Raw genomic sequence first — 21,809 nt, forward strand, 5'->3', positions numbered from 1 at the left:
ATGCTAGTGGAGAAGACATATAAAAAGTACATTGTCTTGGTACATGTGGACATGACCTGTTTACATAATTAGACCGCGCAGAGCTGCAGTTGGAGCGCGCCATAAAAATACCCGGAACCTCTTCCTGGAATAATCCCTGTATCCCTCCGCTTGTCGGATGTGAGAAGAAATGCAGCCGCAGAGCCGCTCATTTTCCGTTCTTTCCAAACAATATTTAGTGTTTTTTTAATTGCTTTGCAGCAGTTGATGACATAAGTACAATTTGACCCCGCATACACTGTTTTGTTGACAGATCTATATTTCCAGTCGGAAGCTCACTATAGCTCTGCCACTCATTTTGTGATGACGTTTGTGGCGCCAGAAATCAAGGGGCTGGCGGAATAAGGGTGCTAGACAGCTGCTGGGTGTTTACTGTTATTATCGGTTATGTTAGCGCCGTCGATAAGCTAGTCCTGTACTGTACAAGCAGCTGGCCGTTGGGACAGTTTTGATCGTTTCGCTCAGGTCAGGACGGTTTGTTGTGGAGTCAAGATGGTGATCCTACGCAGCAGCGGCAGCCACAGTGCCGAGGCTGCGACTCCTAAAAGGAGGGCGGTAGATTTGGATACGAGCTCCGAGTTTCTGTCACTGCTTCCCGCGTCGCAGAAAAGGTCCTCCCGGCTCACCCGCTCCTCCCGGAGCCTCAGCCAGGACGACAGCTTCAGTAGCCTCGAAAACAACAACGCCGAGAACGTGAGTGTAAAACGGGCTGTTGCAATGTATCATACCGATTGACCGATTTAAGAGCAACTTTATGGGGCTATTTCCTTGCTAACTTGCTAAGCTAACTAGGGGCTAGCCAAATCCCCAGTGATATGGCAAACACATCAGACTGAACGCCTGACAGAATACACTGAATCGTCTCTACCGATCTGAAATTTACACTATGATCTGTTGGACATTTACCCCCCATGCCCCATCAGAGGAAGTTGTAGGCTACTTTACAAATGTTTTGTTTCTTCTTTAGTGTAGTGTTTCTGCTCAGTGTAGTGTAGACTAGAGCAGGGGTCTTCAACGCTTTTCAGGTCAAGGACCCCTTGAAAGAGAGAGAGAGATTAATCAGGGACCCCCACTACATATAGTATAACATTATGTTGCAGATTAAACCTTTTCATAGATAGCTCCAGAGTCCATAGACCTTTTTGTCAGCACTGTCATCAGTGTTGGATTCATGTTAATGTGTATTTTCATACACTTAACCACTTAAACATTCAATACTTACAAAACCTGTACTTGGTCTGCTCTCCCCCCCTACACTAAACCTCTTTGTCGAAAATAGCAGATCTACGAGCTTGCTGTGAGCTTGTAGATTTCCTAGTTTTGGCTAATGTTCCCCTCAGAAAAAAAATTCTAGGGTTCAAGTGGTTAATAAAAAGTTAAAGTGGTTAATAAAAGTTCCTATCACACAAACATTTGGTGGCCCCCCTGTAGTAACTCTGAGGACCCCCTAGGGGTTGAAGACCCCTGGACTAGAGCATAGCAAATTAGCAATGAATGCAACTTTGAACTTGTATTGTAACGTTACATTGATTAGAGATTCAAGTATTGTGCCTTGGAAGTATTAAGAGCTAGAGCTAGTTAAACAAATCCTAACCCACCAATTAAAACTATTCATCTGCTTCAGGACCATGCTGATATGAAGGAGGAGGACAGTGGTGTTCGTCATTCTCTGAGGAACAGAGTGCGGCGAGTGCGGCTGGAGGTCTCCTTCTCTGACATGAATGGCACGACCAGCTCCCCCAAGACCGAAGATGAGCCTGAAGGATTCTGCACTAGGTAGCAATGACCTGTTGCTTTACCATGTTATGTAATGTTTTAACATTACATTTCTCACTATAGCTAGGCCCTACAAAAATGGCGAGATGATGTAGTCTAATCCTTAGTATCCAGATCATCATTATCCTCACAAAGGCTACTACATGCACCACATCACATCAGTGATTCTCAACCTTTCACGTAGCCTACCCCCAGTTTTAGGTGTGACCTAAAGAATACAAAACCACCATTTCAATTTGATACGATTTTCATCTCTGGGATCCCAATCTACACTGTGAAATGTGTTAAAAAGTGTTAATTTAACACTGAGAGTGTACAAAATGAATGTTACCAAATGGACCGTATGGGTCCATTTTGTTTCCAACTCTCTGAGTTATAGACCTCTATATAAGACCTCTAGATAAGCTATCAATAATTGAGCCCCTGGAACCCCCTTTAATTGTCATACAAATAATTGCGAATTGAATGAATAAAAAGAAAATTACATTTCTGTTTGTCTTTTAGGCTCTGTAAACACACATTGCACAGGCAGATATGACAAATAACTTAAATATATTAAGAAATTACTTGATATATTTAATTATTTTATTCTAAAAATAGTGGAAACGGCCGATCTACACGCTCAAGTTTCTAGATTCCGCTATTTTTGGAAAATGTTTGAAAATGCATGACGAGCATTTTTCAACATGGAAGGCGACTATGACATAATTGCGATTATCTCAAATAATTGCCTCTTTGTTTTTCTACAGGAAATCCCCCAGGCTGCAGGGAGAGGGGAAAGCATCCCGTGGCAAGCAGCAAGCAGGTAGATGATGGACATTTTTCTTTTCTCAAGGAGTGGGTAGCTTGATTTATACTCTGCTACGCGTTGTTAGCTTGCAAATCAGTTCCTGTCAGCAAGCGACACCGTCATAATATGGAGTATGAATTAGTAGGGGTGTCACAACATATTGTGCCACGATAAGAAAACGTGACAATATGCATCGTTGTGACTGCACTGTATCGCGATATAAGAGGCCATGAGGCCCTTTTTGTTACTATCATGTTTCCTGGTGAAAGTTAGAGCAGTTATTATTGTATGGTGTTTGTGTGTATGAAATGTAAGCTTACCATAAACACAGTAATCATTATCATGTCTTCCATCATATTCAAGGGCTTTTGGAGAGAAACTAAACTGTCTCCAGTCACTTTGAGTTTAGCACAGCTGAGTTGAGGGAAGTTTACCTACCTACTTCTCTATGTGGTAAAATCCCCACAGCTGATGCTTGTTGATGCTCGTTAATGTTACATTTATCAAACCAATTATGATTCTGTACGATCAAGTAGGCCTACGTCTAATCTAAGATGGCATCAAAGCCAAGGATGTTTACAAGCGACCCTCTATGGTATTATAGATTTTCTTGTTCGAGCTGTAAATAACTAGGCTATATACTTGGTTGGTAAAGTCCAGATGACAACATTATGGTTGAGGTAGTGGAATTTGTATGGTAAACTGCAGATAACTGGCAACAAATAAGTCCCAAGGGTGCACAAAAAATGCTCATTTCCACCTTACATGTACATTTTTATAATTGCATAGATATTAAACAGTTGTTACTGGTATTGAAAGGAGCAAATGGGCTCAGTCCTAGCCATGGTTAAATATAGGTACCATAACAAATATTTTATTTCCCAGATGTATTGGATGCGGTGGAAGGCTCATCCACTCACAAGAGGAGTCGTCTCAGTATGAAAAGCCGAGCGATGGAAGAGGAGGAAGAAGAAGAAGAGGAGGACCACTCAGTGCGACGTAGCTCCAGAAGCACTAGATACAAAGTGCCCTCCCGCCGCAACCAGTCAGTTCTGTATGACAGACTCATTACCAAGTGAGTCCAGGAAAGATAATTCCACTTTGCTACGTTTACTTTTGAGTCAATTGAGTGAGATCTTTCATACAATGACAAGCATCAACTCAAAAGCAAGAGGAAATGTTTTTAAAGAGCAATGCACAAAAAAGAATAAATATGACATGTTTAATGTGAAATATAATATGATACTGGACATACTCTCACTGTTTGAGAGTAAATCCAGTGTTGGTTCTTAATGCAGTAAATGTGTCTTAACTTTGTACGTAGTTCACCTTTATTGTACCAGATACTGTACATTTCATAGGCTGTAATAATGAGTAGTATTGTTGTATATAGTATAGCAAGCATTGACCCCAACTTTAAATCTTTATCAGAGAGGAGGGGTCACTGACACAAATGTGGAAAGCCATTATCCTCCTACTGTGTTACATATTATGGTGATTAATGCATCTGTCGGCTCCCCTCTGTATCGCAGACATTCCAATAGATATGGATGATGGTTTATCATTCTGGTTCTCTGCCTCTCTCTCAGCACGGCTGAGGCTGTTCTCCAGAAGATGGACGACATGCAGAAGATGAGACGCAGACTGAGGAGCAGAGACAGGGACACTAAAGAGGAAGTAAGATCAAATCGGTTGTCTCTGTGGTTCATACGATTCTTCAACCTCATAGAAACGTTTATATTTCACTTCTTAAAGTGACTGGTAGGCTGTTGCCATGCAGGTATAGTTACAGTACAGGCTCTATCAATCAGTTTGATCCCAACCTATAGATATGTGTTGCTACAGATCAGTATTCATTTCCCAGTTGTGTTATAAAGTTACATTAGTCAGTCCATTGTACATGTCTTCTACTCCAGCACCTGTTTTCATACTGTTGAACTGTGTACAGTATGTATGAGTGTATTCATAGGAATAATCAAACCGATGCACTAAAAATGACCAATAATGTTCTTCCTGAAGTTGGGGATGTACACCAGAGGCAGGAGGCTTAGATCAGCGACGACCGATGAGGAGAGCGAAGAGACCCAGGAGAAGGAGAACCAAGGTGAGATTGAACTAGATAAAGTGCTCCTCGGAGCACAGGTCTCCGCCAGGTCAGATACGTTATTGTGGCCTCCTGGTGGCGCTATAATAGGCCAATGTGAAAAGGGTGCCATTTATTCTTAGGTCGTTCACGGCAATTGGACACTGCATTCATGATTTGAAGCATTTTGTTCCAAAAATGTGTTTTGCTAAATTAGACCTGCTGGTGGCGCTATAACAGGCCAATGTGAAAAGGGTGGCATTTCTTCCTCGGCCTAGTGGGAATGTGCGTGTGAAATTTCACGGAAATCGCACGCTGCGTTCATGGTTTGAGGCAGTTTGTTCAAAACGGACCAATCCTGCAAACTTTGGATGGCAACCTTAACCAATAAGGATGGAATATGGGAAATCGGACAGATCAGGGTTGATCACATGACTATAGAGATACTGTGTACCGATTTGCATGACGTTTGGTTAAAAACTGTAGGAATAATGTGAAAAAAATGGGTTTTGCACAAATCGGCCTCCTGGTGGCGCTATAACAGGCCCATGTGAAAAATTTGAGGCAGAGGTTCTGAATTGGCATCCAGGGAGTGTGTGTGCACAGTTTCGCAGCGACCGGGCCAACGGTGCCGGAGATTTGGTGGTAACACACGGACAGACGGACGGACACACGGACGGACACACGGACGGAGGGTAAAACATACTCTCTCGCCATGCCTTACGGCCTGGCGGAGACAATAACTCCAAATGATCATATTCATACAGTGGAAACATAAGGGTAAAATGGCCGCTGTGTGAATGGTCCATAGAAAGTTTGACATTCTATCGCTTTACGCTTAGTAAAAGAAAACGTGACGTATGCCATTGCTTCTTGATCCAATTTTAAGGGATAGTATTGGGAGTTTTGATCAGACTAGTTCCTTTTCCCTTGATAATAAATGGTTTACTCATATGTGCCTAGGCAAAAACAAGAACTACTGTACTAATTTTCATGAAACGTAAAACCAATTAAAACTCACTATGAAAGCTAAATTCACTGAGCATCAATCTAAAAGTATTTGTTGTTGGAGAGAGGAAAGATTAATTCAATAGCAGCTCTCAATATTGCAAATGCTTAACTTGTAAGTACTGGTATCACTCCTCATGTTGGTATTGGATGTTTTTTTCTTTTCTTCCAAAGGTGGGGATGAACATGATGAAGATAAGGTGCAGGAGGAAGGAGAACATCATGAGGAGGAGGAGGAGGAGGGAGACGAAGAAGGAGAAGAAGAAGAAGAAGAGGAAGATGATGAAGAAGACGAAGATGGAGAGGATGAAGAAGAAGACCACCAGAAACGATATGACTTCAGACAGAGGAAGGCTGTGGTGCGCTACCAGGCCCCTCAGGAAGGTATGACTGCCTTATTATCTTTCTGATACTATAAAATACTAATATGTACTAAAACAAATGTTTATACTACTAATAAAAATAGTGAAAATGGCCATTGGCTATCTCCACTATTTTAAAATGTTTTTCAAAAGTATTAAAAATGCCTAAGATGATTAGGGATAAGGCGCCACGCAAGATAGGGCCCTTATATGCCTCAGCACAAGCTAAGTTGAACGTCCTGTTTTATAGAAGCCCTCAATTTAACCCTTCCTTCTCTATCCTACTCTCGGGGGATAGAGAATCCTATTTAAATCCTTTCCAAATCGTTTTAAAGGTTTTATTTATTTTACTATGTGTAAAACAAACCCTGAACCATCCCTAGTATGGCTTAGATTTGACATTGTTTGTCTAAACCGTCCCTGGTATGGTTCATATTGGTTGCAAAGGGTCGGTAATAATGTATGTCTCCCCTCTCAGAGCCCAGAGAGCCGAGGAAGAGCCGCATGTACCTCAAGGGCCACCCGTCCCCAACCAGACGGAGATTTAGCTTCAGCTCCACTGCCCCTAGGAGCCCCTACAACAGAAGGAGAAGCAACCGGTTAGTATAATAGCCCATCCTTTGTCATCAACTCTTGGGCCACAATGCCTACCCAGCCTGTACCACAATGAAGCACTACACTATGAAATGGTGCGTTCGTTCTTTGATATTCAAAATAGGTTTTGAATACCAACTTTTTCCCTGTCTGAATTCATATCTTGTTCTTATTTCCTAGTCAAAATAAAATTTGTATGCAAAGGAAGTCTTTGCTTCACTGTTTAAGAAAGAAAAATGATGTGTTACAAATTAACTGTATCAAACAATATGCTATCTAGGACAATGAAGTAATCAACATAAATGGGATCTATCTCAATAAGTTCAGACGTGTTTATTAATAACTAACCAACTAGTGAACCACTGCACCCCCCCCCCCCCCCCAAATAAAGAAATAATAAAACATTATAGGCTGTATGTCTACTGTAAGACATCATTGCATGTCCATTCCTTCATTTCTTTATTCTCTGTCCTTTTTCTGATTTTCTTCCCCTCCCTGCATCCTCAGGAGTAGCTCTGAGAGGTAAGACCGCTGTCCCTACTGCTGTTTAAGTTGGTCATTGGGATCACTGTGTACCTCTTTTGGGTGCTGTCTGTCTGTCTGTACTCACACTTTACTTAAACTGGCGTACAGTTATGGCACACTTGAAAAATAGTAAATATTCTATTTTCTTTTAGTACAGTGAACATAGACAGTCTGGCCTTTTCCCTCATGCATTTCTCCTGAAAATCCTCAATATGCTCTAGATTCATTTCTAGATTCATCATTTCTTTTTCTGCATACGTTTTAAAATATTCCCCCTATGTAATAATGTATGGACAACTGGGGTGCCTTATTTATTTATTATTATTATACTTGAAGTGTGTTTGATTGGTATTGCCAAGTTATCACATCACCTACAGTCGGAGATGCGATCAAGTCAGAGTTGCCATTTTGCTCAGATCTCATGCATGGTGTGATTTCTTTTTCTTTTTTTGGGGGGGGGGGATCACTCCTGTGATGGTGATAACTGATTCCCTCTGTGTGAATGCAATTATTCTTTAGTTGTGTGTGTGACAATCGATTTGATGTATTTGAGCAATAATCAGCAGAATGTTTCGGTCATTTGAATTTAGAGTGTGAGCCTAGAATTTAAAAGTATTGGTACTTGTTTTGTTCTTGCCCTCTTTAGTCAGTTCACCCTGTTTGTGGAGTTGTAGATTAAAACAGATAAGCCAACAGAATGCTTAATTTCGTTTTTCAAGAAATTATGCCATTATAACTTTGGTGTTTTATTCTTTCAGAAGGAGGCATGCCATCCACAGCAGTGACTCCACCTCCTCTTCCTCATCCTCTTCAGACGAGGAGAAGTTCCAGAGACGGAGGAGTAAAAACAGGAGTAGACCTGTCAACAGGTTAGGACTGTTCTATAATACCTACCACACACACACACACACACACACACACACACACACACACACACACACACACACACACACACACACACACACACACACACACACACTGTCAAGGTTCGGTGGCTTGAAGATGAAGCTCTTTATTTTGCTTCGAAAATTTGTATCCAAATGTGTACAGTGTTAATATGCACTTGCAATAATTAGAATGCTGCTACATTGGATTAAATTTGGGGTACATTTGACTACATTAGCCAGCACAAATTAAATGAAAGAAATGACATGCACCACAGGATTCACAGCAGATTCCCATACATACTGTGCTAGTTCATAGCAACTAGTGTTTTGTCCAAAATGGGCTCTTCTCTGAATATGTTGTCGGTTACAAAGAATTACAGTTGTCTGTAAAATTCTTATATCTTTTGACCATTCAAATTATTTGGATTGATGTTTTCCCCCAGATGTCTACCTATGAATCTGGTGAAAGAGGACCTGCTCGGCATCCACAAGGACAGGATGAAAATAGGAGCCAGCCTTGCTGATGTTGACCCCATGCAAATAGACAAGACGGTAGGTAGCATGACATATGAGAGAATTGAGCTAATCGGGGAACCCATATGAATAGGGAAACATGATAGACATGTTACTGATCGATGGATGCATTGGACCAGAGATAAATGATGTCATGCTGTAACTGTGTTATCTGCTTTATTATAGCCGTGTTAAGGCTGTGAGTAGAAGTGATGGTGTATTTGTGCTTCTAGGTGTGTTTTGACAGCATCGGTGGTCTGAGCAGACACATCTCGTCATTGAAGGAGATGGTGGTCTTTCCTCTCCTCTACCCAGAAGTCTTTGAGAGGTTCAGGATACAACCACCCAGGTAAATAACTTGTGTGCAACAAGTGGGTGTTTGTGTGTTTGCATAATGATGAGCATTATGTGTTTGTTCTTTGAAAGCTTTGCCATGCAACCATCAAAGTAATCCGTGTGTGTGTGTGTGTGTGTGTGTGTGTGTGTGTGTGTGTGTGTGTGTGTGTGTGTGTGTGTGTGTGTGTGTGTGTGTGTGTGTGTGTGTGTGTGTGTGTGTGTGTGTGTGTGTGTGTGTGTGTGTGTGTGTGTGTGTGTGTGTGTGTGTGTGTGTGTGTGTGTGTATGGCAATGATATAATCGTGTTCTAGCCAACTAAGTCGGTTTGTAATCTACCAGAATATTTTGATTGCATGTCTGTCCTCTATCATCCTCTTACACAAGGACCTGTTTAATCAAGAGTTCCACATTTACAGTACCTTCTGTCTCCTATCTTCTTCTCTCATGTATTAATTGAGCCATGCAAAGAATGCCTGAAACTATTGTATTGAGCGTCTGTGTAAGCATGTCACTGCACACCTCTGTTGCCTTGTTCTTCAGTCCTGAAGCCAGCTATCTAGTCTGTGGGCTGCATAATACAGTAGCTATGATTTGATTTTCTAACTAAGATCGGTCCAAACATTTGTCTTCACCTCCAGGGGCTGTCTATTCTACGGTCCTCCGGGGACAGGGAAGACCCTGGTGGCCAGAGCCCTGTCTAATGAGTGCAGTCAAGGACAGAGGAAGGTGTCGTTCTTCATGAGGAAAGGAGCTGACTGCCTCAGTAAATGGGTTGGGGAGTCAGAGAGACAGTTGCGCCTATTGTTTGACCAGGTAAATCATCATTCTTGAAACGTACACCATGCTAACAAAGGATGTTGACACACACACACACACACACACACACACACACACACACACACACACACACACACACACACACACACACACACACACACACACACACACACACACACACACACACACACACACACACACACACACACACGGATTACGGAATTTGCAGTTCTTTCCACACCTGTTTGATTCTATAACACATTCATGTTGTACTGCTTCCTCACTACTTCCTACTGCCTTATTTTAGGTTGCCTCCCTGACAACATCCCTAACTTGCTCAATAATTAACTTAACAGCAACCATAAATAACGATTATATAGATCATGAAACCTAATATGTATACCTCTATGTGTTCACCAACTCGCATGCCTTTGATTCCATGAGGAATCCTCCTTTTCCGCTGTAGAATATATAATAATATAACAATAAATCTGTGGAAGACATTTGAATTTGGTTTAATTTGTGTTTAATTCCTCTCAGGCATACCAGATGCGTCCATCCATTATCTTCTTTGATGAGATTGATGGTTTGGCTCCAGTCAGGTCCAGTCGACAGGACCAGATCCACAGGTGAGCAGGGCTGGCCCTGAAGCCATTTATTAGGGGATGGACGTTCTGTGGTGTTTTCGAACAAATGTTCGAACCTTCTTGTAGCCCTGCCCTGTCATTAGCAACACTGCTGGCGATGCTAAGCTACGAACTAGCACCACCTGCATTCTGTGCTAAATCGTACTATGACGTTCAATTATTCCATGTTCAGTTATTCCATCTCTGTACTTCATCGATTTCATCTGCCAACCACTCCCAAGATATATACCTGAACATGAAACTTAAACTTGGTGAGGGTATACCAGAGAGTCCATTAAGGGCAATAAGTCATATTATGTTATGCTGTTTCTGTCAGATTTTGTGTTAGGATACCACAAATTATAATCGTATAGAAAACACTGGGTCAGGCTTTTTACATTGTTCATATACATTGGACTTAATTAATTATCTCTGAAGTCAGACCAAATAACATTAATCTGTGGCTAATATGGATGGTATATTCTGTAATCTAGAGATACACTGCCTGGGGTGCTGAAAAGTGGTGCTTTAGCAGCCTGTCAAATTCAGTGTGTCCTTTTCAGTGGGCATCACTGGCCAAAAGGGCTGCCACAGGAACTGTAGTTCATGGGCCCCACCTCCTGTCATGATGGACACTGGGGATAAAATGCACTACAGACAACATTGTGTATAAAAAAGACAAGATCCATGAGAAGGAAATGTAATATGTTGTTTTTCTGGGATATTAAAAAAAATGGTAGCAAGAGAAGTGACAGCAACATGGTGCGTTTGGTTGAGGATGTTATAATGATCAGCTCATGAACAAGATTTATGTTGCTAATGTCATGTCGTTTTCTGTGTTTGTGTCTATTTAGCTCTATCGTGTCTACTCTCCTGGCTCTTATGGACGGTCTAGACAGTAGAGGAGAGGTTGTGGTGATAGGAGCCACTAACCGACTCGACTCCATCGATCCAGCTCTTCGACGACCAGGGCGCTTTGACAGAGAGTTCCTCTTTGGCCTGCCTGACAGAGAGGTCAGTTCCAAGCTAGGAATGCTAACTGATAGGTGTTAATCTTATCAAACCTAGGCCCAAAACTGCTCCAGTGGTGCTGCTCAGTGGCCAACAGTATAACTATGGCTGTACTGGGAAGCTCCCAGGTATGAACGTATGCAACTCTGTGAGTATGTATAAAGGATTAAACTATTATTATAGCAATTAAATGTTAACATCCCTAATTCCAAGCAAATGCTGTTTGACACTATAGTCTTTATAGCAGAGACCAAACCTTCCCTTTTTACAGAGTTCAGCCAGGGGGACACATTTCAGCTATGATGATGTTACGCCTCTGCATTGCAATGGAAATTCAGATTTGACGAGCATTATTGCATAGTATTTATATTTAGCACCTTTTAGTAGTAGCAATCTGTTAACTATCTGGATATAGGGCCACATAACAGACTTTTAATCTGTGTCCTCTAGCTTGTTTTAGGTTAGGTCAAGTTATTCTTGAATTGAAACATGGCTATGGATGGTATATTCTGTAATCTAGATAAACTGCCTGGGGTGCTGAAAAGTGGTGCTTTAGCAGCTTGTCAAATTCAGTGTGTCCTTTTCAGTGGGCATCACTGGCCAAAAGGGCTGCCACAGGAACTGTAGTTCATGGGCTCCACCTCCTGTCATGGTGGACACTGGGGATAAAATGCACTACAGACAACATTATGTATAAAAAAGACAAGATCCATGTGAAGGAATTTTTTTCTGGGATATTGAAATAAAAATAGTAGCTAGAGAAGTGACAGCAACATGGTACGTTTGGTTGAGGATGTTAATGATCAGCTCATGAGCAAGATTTATGTTGCTAATGTCGTGACTTATGATAAATGTTCTTACATTATTTAACCAATGGAAACACTGTGTTGCCTTTTAGGCAAGGAAGGACATTCTGATAATCCACACCAGACAGTGGACTCCTCAACCCTCTGATGCTTTCTTGGAGGAATTGGCAGACAAGTGTGTTGGTATGCACACCTGCACCTGAAGACGCATACAAACATTCATATTTCATACAGTACATGTTAAAGACCTTGTAGTATTAGTATTTGTATAAATTAGTAGTATTTATTATTTACATTGTGTGTGTGTGTGTGTGTGTGTGTGTGTGTGTGTGTGTGTGTGTGCGCGCGCGCATCACTTGGAAGTAGAAAAGACAAATCCTCACACCTGGTAAAAGTAACCTGTGTCAATCCTCTCTTGTAAGGTTATTGTGGGGCTGACATCAAGGCAGTGTGTTCTGAGGCTGCTCTGTGTGCCCTGCGACGTCGATACCCCCAGATCTATTCCTCCTCAGAGAAACTAGTTCTGGACGTTAACTCCATTGCCATTGGCAGCAGAGACTTCATGTGTGCTATGGCCAAGATGGTGCCTGCAGCCCAGAGGTACGACCAACAACTATTAATAATTAGTTAATCTGAATATTTTTGCCCCTCACTTTTTTTTTATCCCATCTAATGTCTACGTAAAATTGTTTTAGGTCCTGTACTCCTGATCCATGTGTGTTTGTAGCAAATGCATGCGATTCTATGTAATCCTAATTAACATGCATATTGTTTCTTTTGATTCGTAGAGCTGTGGTGTCCCCAGCCAAGGCCCTCATACCTGCCATTCGTCCTCTGCTCAGCACAGCTCTGCAGAACCTTCTAGACACAGTGAGAAGACTGTTCCCACATGCTGAGCAGGGGTTAAAGACTAAGAGGGACCCAGGTAGGGTACAGTTCATTCTATTCCTTTCCCTCTCTCCCTTAGTTTAGCCTGAGTTATACTTATTTGAGTGCAGGTGTTGAAAGTTGTGTATGCATTTCCAGATTTGCCTCGTGGTGTATTTGAGGATGATCTGATGTTCAGTGAAGATGAAGATTCAGTGGTTTGCACCAATGGCCTCCCTTCTCAGCCCAAAGCGCATGGTTCAGGAGGACTCCTCAATTTCAACAGGTTGGTTCATATGGCTTCATATCAAAGGATATATTAGCCAAACATTTTTATGGTTTTGACAGTTCCTCTTTTTAGACATAGATTTTCTTTTACCCGTGTCTGTATTTGTCTTGCAAGTTCTCCATCTTGATCTTTCACCTCACTTTTCCCCCTCTCCTTCATTTACCTTCGCCCCAGTACTGTCCTGACCAGCAGGCTCCTAATTACACCTCCTCAACCTGTCCCACTCTCTATATGTCCTCTCCCTCCTCCAGGAGTGTGTTGAGTCAGCCCACCTCCTACCGTCCCCGCTTGTTGTTGGAAGGCACACCAGGCTCTGGGCAGAGCTCCCACCTGGCCCCTGCTCTGCTGCACGTCCTGGAGAAATTCACTGTTTACACTCTGGACATGGCTGTGCTGTTTGGAGCCAGTGCCACTGCACCAGAGGAGACCTGCGCTCAGGTAAAAGACTGTTCCTCTGTGTAAGATAAGCGGGGAATCTGTGTCCCTGTAATCTAGATGAACTGCCTGGTGTTGCTGAAAATATGGTGCTTAGCAGCCTTGTCAAATTCAGTGTGTCCTTTACAGTGGGCGTCACTGGCCAAAAGGGCTGCCACAGGAACTGTAGTTCATGGGCCCCACCTCCTGTCATGGTGGATGCTGGGGATAAAATGTACTACAGACAACATTGTGTATAAAAAAAGACAAGATCCATGAGAAGGACAAGTAATATGTTGTTTTTCTGGGATATTAAAATGAAGAAGCAATTGGACGTAACCTCACACAAAATCTTGTGTCCCATTGTAGGTGTTTGTTGAAGCCAAGCGTACCTCTCCCAGTATCCTATACATCCCTCATGTTGGACAGTGGTGGGAGACAGTGGGTTCTACACTGAGAGCCACCTTCCTCAGCTTGCTCAACTCAATCCCTGCCTTCTCTCCCATACTACTCCTGGCTACCTGTAACCTGCCTTATGACCAACTCAGTGTAGAGGTACGCAGACTATGCGTGTGTGTGTGTGTGCGCGCACACACACACACACACACACACACACACACACACACACACACACACACACACACACACACACACACACACACACACACACACACACACACACACACACACACACAATTGAAGTGGTCTGGACTGACCAGTTGCAGACGTGGTGCTTAGCAGCTTATCAAATTCAGTGTGTCCTTTTCAGTGGGCGTCACTGGCCAAAGGGCTGCCACAGGAACTGTAGTTCATGGGCCCCACCTCCTGTCATGGTGGACACTGGGGATAAAATGTACTACAGACAACATTGTGTATATAAAAGACAAGATCCATGAGAAGGAAAAATAATGTTGTTTTTCTGGGATATTAAAATAAAACTGAGAGCCACCTTCAAAATGATTACTATCAGAATATAGAGCTTTAACCTTTTACAAAATACTTTTTGTTGTAACCAAAAATATCACTTAACCTACCCTGAAGATTTCTAATCATCGTCAATGTTTGTGACACCACTGTCCCCAGGTGCAGGAGCTGTTCCGTGTGGAGTACGGGGAAGTGTTTCATGTCCAGGTTCCTACCAGCAGAGAGAGGAGGAACTTTTTTGAAGACCTGATCCTAAACCAGGCTGCCAAGGCCCCCGTCTCTAAGAAGAAAGCTGGTGAGAATTAAACTACCCATGTGAAATTGGTGTGGATGGATAGATGTTGCAGTGTGCCTTGTTGGAACGGGGTCTTTGATTCCAGTGTCAAAGGAAGGAGCTAATTTACACCAATAGTATTGAATCATTGAATATTCCCTCTCAAGGCTCAATGTTACAGCATCCCCTTGTTTGTCAATTTTCACTCCTTTGCGTGTCCCTGGGGAATGTAAACAAAGGAGTGTGAGAGGAAACGAATCCACGAAAATCAGGGAATCAAGCCTAGTGTCAACTCCTCATGTTAACAGTTGATAAATCCTATACACTGACTATCCATTCACCCACTGATGCACCCTGTTTGTGTTCTTATGGCGTGGCTCTGCAGAAGGCTGGCCATCTACGTATAAGAGGCTAGGGGTGTCTGTCTGTCCGTCTGTCCAGAGCTCATCTCGCAAACCGCTAGACCGAACAGCGTCAAATCTTTAACTATACTCTTCTCCTGCCGTAGTGATTCAAGCATTGGAGGTGCTCCCTGTGGCCCCACCAGCGCCTCCCCGTCAACTGACAGAGACGGAGGTACAACGCCTGGAGGAGCAGGAGGAAGACACTCTCAGGGAGCTCCGCCTCTTTTTGCGTGACGTCACCAACCGCCTGTCCCAGGACAAGCGCTTCAAGGCCTTTACAAAACCTGTAGCTCTGGAAGAGGTACAATTCTGTTCCATTTGATCTGCCCATGAGCCACTGTCTTCGCTGTAGGGCTGGGCAATATATTGATGTTATATTGATATTGTGATATAAGACTGGATATCTGGGATATCATATCTCTGCGGGCAGAAACTACAAAATGTTAATTTTTCAGGAAATGGAAAAAAAACTAAAAACTAAACAGAAAGTGGAGTTAGGAGGTTTTGTTCATCATTGATTAGAACAGCTGAATGGACCTCCAATGACATTGGAGTTTTTAAAGAATGCTTTACAGAGTAGAGTGATGTAAAGACATTGCTGATGATTATTTATAAAAACACATCTCATGCGTACATATTTTGGGAAAGCACCAATGGTTATCCCCACAATATCGATATTCTCTTAAAAATATTGACAGTGATATTTGATTTTCTCCATCTGAAAACCTTTTTCAGATGGCACACAGCTTTCGGTCTTTTTTTGTTGTTTTCAAGTCACTGTGACAAAGATATATATTTGCTGTCTTTAGGTCCCAGACTATGCTGTGGTGATTAAGCAGCCTATGGACCTGTCAACCGTAATGGCCCGGATAGACCTCCATCAGTATGGGACGGCTAATGAGTACCGCCATGATGTTGATCTCATCTGGCAGAATGCCCTTGAGTACAACCCTGACAGAGACCCCTCAGGTAAACTAATACACATATACACACCTTTTGAGCTATTTATTACCTAGAGAGGGCACAGAAAATCCCCCCCACACACACACACACACACACACACACACACACACACACACACACACACACACACACTCTGATCACCAACAGTTAGAACTTATAGGTCAGGCATTGTTTTCGTTCATTTCTGGATGGTGAAATGAATATTAAAAGGACATAAAATAACCTTGGCGTGTGTTTTAACCCACACTGAAGGATAAAGGAATACAGAACCTTATTTCATTGCATCTTATCTCTGTGTTTGTGTGTTCTCTCTAGATCGTCAGATCCGCCACAGGGCGTGTGCTTTAAAGGACACAGTCCACGCCATCATCAGAGATGAGCTGGATGAAGATTTTGAGAAGATCTGTGTGGAAATTAAGGAGTCACGTAGCAAAAGAGGTACGTTTGTGTGTTTTAAACAAAACCGTGTATAAGTAACTTAAGAAAAGGATGTATTGAGACAGTGGTGAAATTCAGCAACTCACAACTTATGTCTATACTGTTGAGGATGACAATTTGCAAACACTATATTCAACAAAAGCATTTTCTGCTCCCTTCCCTTGATACCATTATTTTTAATACAAGGTTGTCCACATGATACTCATTCTAATTACATTTTGTTTTACAATTTTTTTTTTTTTAAATGTGATTCTGTCCAATATATTAACAAAGACAGAGTGGTCCCTGCATTAGTACTACAATTTCTTATTATACAAGGTATCTTCAGGCAAGCAAAGAAGCAGGCTCATCGCCTACAGTTGTGAGTTCACACGGTTAAGTTTGTCCCTCTGTCTGTCTGTCAGGTGGTTGCTCCACCTTGCGGTATGCTCCTTCCTTTTACCACGTCCTTCCCAAGCAACCTGCTGCTGAGGCTAAAACCAGCAATGTTGCCCCTTCAAAAGAGTCCACTGGAGCCACTACTACAGCTCTACCTGCTGCACCTGCTGTGCATACACCCAAGCATTCAGGTTTGTATTATAGCACTGATTGGGACATGTCATATTTAACCACTTAAGCCCTAATTTACTTAGTCGTACAATGCTGTGCGATGCAACGTGTTGTGAAGTTGCTATTCTTGAAAGGTTTTACATATAATGACATGCCCAAAATAGGGACACCAGGTTGAAAGTGTTTAATGGAGGTTTTGTATTTTATATTTCCTTGCCTTTTAGTGTTATGTTCCGACTAAATGTGTTTAGCTACATTGGGCTGTCATCTTACCAGCTCTCTCCTTTGCCCTGATGTTGTACAGATCATTGATTGTTGGTAGCTGACAACAGTACTAAGTAACCTGCTATAGACTCTACTTCTTCTGCCAGTACAGTCTGAAATTCACAGACCATATCAAATCACGATTTGGGAAGGGACCCATGAAATCTCTCTTAAATCTTTCCCTTAGAGTTTCCTTTAACTTTCCTTTCCTCTTTTTCCATCCAGCCCAGAAGAAGAGGAGACGAAAGAGTCGTTGGGCCACCGGCCTCTGTCCTAGGAAAAAGACTTGCTCCTCTCCTCAAGTCTCCAAAGACGAATCGCACTTACTTGAGTCTGACGAGAAAGAGGAGGAGACTGAACATGAGGAGGAGGGTGGGAAGGGAGGAGTAGACACTGCAGAGGGGACTGGAGGAGATGAGAAGCAGTCAGGACTTGACACAGCTCAGGACGTTTGTGGAAGTGCTCAGGAAGAACAGGGCAACAAGGAAGAACCTGCAGGAAAGGAGATGAGGCAAGTTGGTGAGGAGGGCATTGAACAGAACGACGACACCAGATCCAAAAATGATGCCCAGGTGAATGCTGCTATAGAACCGGCAGATGAAGCCAGCTCGTACCCACCAGAGGAGTCAAACCCAAACGTCAAGCCCCCAGCAGAAGGAGGGGCACAAGACGGCGGAGAATTTGTTGGCAGGAGCACTGAAGCAACAACCGCTGTCGAGGTGTCGGAGCAGAACAGCCAGGAGGAGGTTATGGAGGTGGAAGGAGCTGAGAGCCGCGGTTCACCTCAGGCTAAGAGCAAGGAGTCTGGACAGACCTGCAACAAAGACCCCCATGAAGCTGAACAAATGGACGAGGGCACCGGGCCAGGTTAGTGTTACACACAAGATGAAAGCTGTAAATGCATCCATGTTGTCATGTTCAAATTTCATAATTGGCAAAAGAGTACAAGTTGGTGGTGGTACTAATCGACTCGTTGAGTGATTGATTTTCTGTTGATCCCTGGTTGATGGTGTGGTGTAACAAAAAAAAGTAAGTTGGACGCTTGCAAGCGAAGCATGTACGTTCTCTGGACAATTCTCTGGATTTGTATTTAAACCATTATATTACATAAGCTTATTAAACTGAGAATAAGATATAAGTATGAGTCATTCATTGGATCTGGCAAGAGAGTGCATTTCTCAGCAACAACCAAGAAGGATACAGAAAGAAAAGAGATGTCTGAATTAAGTTTGTTAAATTAAAAATAGATATATTTTCAAAATTCCATATATTTGAATGGTACGAATATGTGAGGTTTTTTTAAGGAATATTCAAACATAATGTTTTGGCCAATTTTCAAAGTATCATTAAAAGCCTTGACATTCCAGGTAATGAATTCAGTAATGAGATGACTGTTTTCAATACGAGACATCTTACTAACTGGATGTTTGAGGTGTGTCCTTTGATGGTATAATCATTATATATACGTATATTATAAATGCGCTTTTGTGTCCTATTTCAGAGCAGGGCGTGAGGCGAATGACACGAGGTCTGAAAAACGCTGTGCAACAGCAGCAAATGATCGATGTGGACCAAGCTCTACAGATCCTGGACCAAAAAACTCCTCCACTGGTACTAGACCGAGACAAACTAAAGGTATGGGACACTGTGTAAGCCCACACTAAGCTAGGATATTTGTAACCTGATTTTATAGAGGGCCTAGCAAAGACATGAGCTGAGTCAAACATACCCATCTGACTCAATCCTTCACTGAACCCTGTTCTCCAAGTTTTGTTGGGCAGAAGGTTTTGAACTTAATATGCAGGCTAAAAATATTGTCTCTCTCTCCGTGTCTTCGTTTTGTTCTCTCATTTCCAGGAACTGTTGGAGAAAACAGTGACTAAGACTGAAGCCTATGAGGTCTATCAGTTGGAGAAACTGTATGCGCTGCTCTGTCAGAGCATATATAGACACAGACGAGACTACAACAAGACTGCACTATTACAGGTCAGGAATCGGTGGTGAACAAATGGAAGGATATTTGGTTTGAATTGCACTGAATTTTTATGTTTTACCTGGGCTTGTTCTCTTACCGTAATTTTATTTTTAACAGGAGATGGAGCAAGAGATTGAAGACTTCTGCTGAGGAGTTTATTTAGGAACAGCGTGACCAGTTTTAAGGGTTACTTGCCATCATGTCAATGGAGTAAAAAGAAACAATACCAGTTCTATTTTCATAGAAATATACAGATTGTACTATTTGTGTATTTAATTAGTTCTTTGTAAAAACTAAAACAAAAAAAAGAAGAAAATAGTGATATAGGAAGCTCTTTGAATGCAGCAAAAATATGAGTGTTATTGAGGCAGCAAATTATTACTGTTAGTTATTGAGGTAGTGTTATTGAGGTAGTGTACAGAGTTCAAGTATCATTTTAAAATGAATCCAGGAACATGTCAGCATCATGTCCTCTCCGGTCTACCTGGAGCGGAGAAAAAAAACATAATAATACTGTACAAGGTTAGTGGGTAAACTCAACGTACATGTTTTGTTTTGTTTATGTTAGGTTAAAGGTGGTTTAAGGTGGGTTAAAGGATATACAGTTATAGGAGTGTGCTTCGATAGCGCTAACATTTCAGTGTAACAGTGGTGGAAAGCCTTATGGTGGAACATTCGGGATGAGTAGCAAATCTGCCTGAGGAATAACACAATTTTGCTTTTGCTGCTTGTATCATGATGACAGCCTACTGTGTTGCTGGCTTTTAAAGTGCTGCTTAAACTCTGCATTACCTCAATAGTACTAATAGATATTTTTGCTGCATTTGAGGAGCTTCCTACTTCGTTGCTACTTAATTATTTGGGGCCTGTTGAGAAGCCCTTCCTCCACTGTTTTTTTGTGGTCATTAGTCATTTGTATACATGTTCGCTTTTATTTAAATAAAAATGATTTCCCATTTCCTGACCTGTGCTTGTTTTGTGCCAATAAAGTATTACGTTGTCTCAGAGGATGAAGCCACCTATGGACCTGTTTGATCTGTAAGTAATTTAAAAGCAGTTTACCTAATTCTGCCAAGAAGAAATGATAATTATCTGAAAGGTCAGTGGTTTTGTTCTCCAACCAGAATTGTCCTTGTCTGGTGTAGTATGTATGGTGTAACTTGTCTACTTTTTATTCTCCTTTGTCCTTAAACGTAGAAACGTTGAGACATGCTCCAAAATGCCCTGTGCTCAGTGCTGTGCTGCCCAGCTGGTAGCACTGGCAGCATTGAGGTTTGGGGGCAGCAAAACCTTTTTGAATATCCCTCACCCTCTATTAACTGATAATGAAAGCGCCCTTTGGTATTGGCCAGTGGTGTGTTTTACCGTGTTGCGCTGTATACACCGTGGCGTATACAGTGCAGATTTTTTTGGGGGGGAAGCGTTAGCGTATACAGTCTAATAACAATTTCATCCATTGAAAACGCGATAGCATGTCGTGCAGGGAATAATTATTGTATACCCTCCGAAAAAGCCTAGAACGCCTATTGGCATGTAAACAGTAATCTTGACGATATTGAATAGTTTTCTGATGCTCTGCATTGATTGGTTGATATAATACTTTATTAGTCAGAAATGTAAACAGTATGTGGTACAGTCAGACAATAAAGCTAAAAGGATAACACAAAAAAAGTCCTGGGGACTTGTTTCCATTGTGGTCCCATGATTCAATTCATCAACACTAACAGCATACAACATTTACGCAATACTACATGTCATCATAATACATAAAATAATTATTTAGGCAATAAAGCTTAATTTTATTATTTTTAAGAAGAAGATTGTGGCTACCCTGCTACCTTAATATTACCTAAATACAAGTTTAACAGTATATAAGTATATAATTAAGTAAATCATTTATATTAAAACCGGGAAAGCATCTGTCATTTTAGATTTTTGCGTTGGTTCAAAAATAGCAGATCTGATCTTTTTGAAATTATTTTTTTAATCTTGAAAGTGTGAGAACTACTGATTGTTCAAGGCATTTGTAGAATCAGCCTCAGGTCTTAATGGGTGAAAAAACAGAAATTGTGGGAATAAAGTGTGTGTGTGTGTGTGTGTGTGTGTGTGTGTGTAATGTATGTGTAATATATATGTATGTATGTACATACGTGTGTGTATATCATGTATACACAATATATATATATATATATATATATATGTGTGTGTGTGTGTGTGTGTGTGTGTGTGTGAGTGTGTCTCCCCTCTTCCATGCTTCAAATAGAAGAAAAGACATGTGTAGTAGGTAGTAAAGAGTTAGTAGTAGTGATGTTGGCC

General features: G+C 41.7%; 1 protein-coding gene across 4 annotated transcripts; it reads left to right on the forward strand.

The window, feature by feature from the left end:
- The first annotated feature begins 336 nt into the window (after positions 1-336).
- Positions 337-20,452, forward strand: atad2 (ATPase family AAA domain containing 2). 4 transcript variants are annotated; one of them, XR_014600540.1, is made up of 31 exons: positions 337-732; positions 1,664-1,815; positions 2,565-2,620; positions 3,491-3,680; positions 4,195-4,282; positions 4,625-4,709; positions 5,871-6,080; positions 6,537-6,657; positions 7,160-7,174; positions 7,936-8,046; positions 8,508-8,616; positions 8,811-8,926; positions 9,551-9,725; positions 10,230-10,318; positions 11,170-11,329; positions 12,225-12,315; positions 12,555-12,732; positions 12,921-13,057; positions 13,159-13,285; positions 13,540-13,726; positions 14,072-14,257; positions 14,786-14,921; positions 15,409-15,605; positions 16,114-16,273; positions 16,583-16,705; positions 17,110-17,274; positions 17,744-18,385; positions 19,020-19,153; positions 19,376-19,504; positions 19,611-19,860; positions 19,904-20,452. XR_014600540.1 is itself a non-coding variant. In XM_084053721.1 (30 exons), the coding sequence occupies exons 1-30, from the start codon at positions 532-534 to the stop codon at positions 19,641-19,643; spliced, it is 4,503 nt and encodes a 1,500-aa protein (XP_083909847.1). In that variant the 5' UTR covers positions 337-531; the 3' UTR covers positions 19,644-20,452. The 4 variants fall into 4 exon arrangements, 2 of the variants coding, with proteins under 2 accessions (XP_083909847.1, XP_083909848.1); XR_014600541.1 differs by having other exon boundaries at positions 19,611-19,851; positions 19,894-20,452; XM_084053721.1 differs by having other exon boundaries at positions 19,611-20,452.
- The last annotated feature ends 1,357 nt before the right edge of the window (positions 20,453-21,809 follow it).

Source organism: Gymnoscopelus microlampas (assembly GCF_963454915.1).
Source record: "Gymnoscopelus microlampas genome assembly, chromosome: 3".
In the NCBI taxonomy this organism is placed as follows: Eukaryota; Metazoa; Chordata; class Actinopteri; order Myctophiformes; family Myctophidae; genus Gymnoscopelus; species Gymnoscopelus microlampas.

Coding starts and splice junctions, on each gene's coding strand:
- atad2 (XM_084053721.1), top strand. CDS start 532: ATGGTGATCCTACGCAGCAGCGGCAGCCACAGTGCCGAGGCTGCGACT. Junction 12,733..12,920: donor ATGGTGCCTGCAGCCCAGAG/GTACGACCAACA, acceptor TTTGATTCGTAG/AGCTGTGGTGTCCCCAGCCA. Junction 14,922..15,408: donor CGTCTCTAAGAAGAAAGCTG/GTGAGAATTAAA, acceptor CTCCTGCCGTAG/TGATTCAAGCATTGGAGGTG.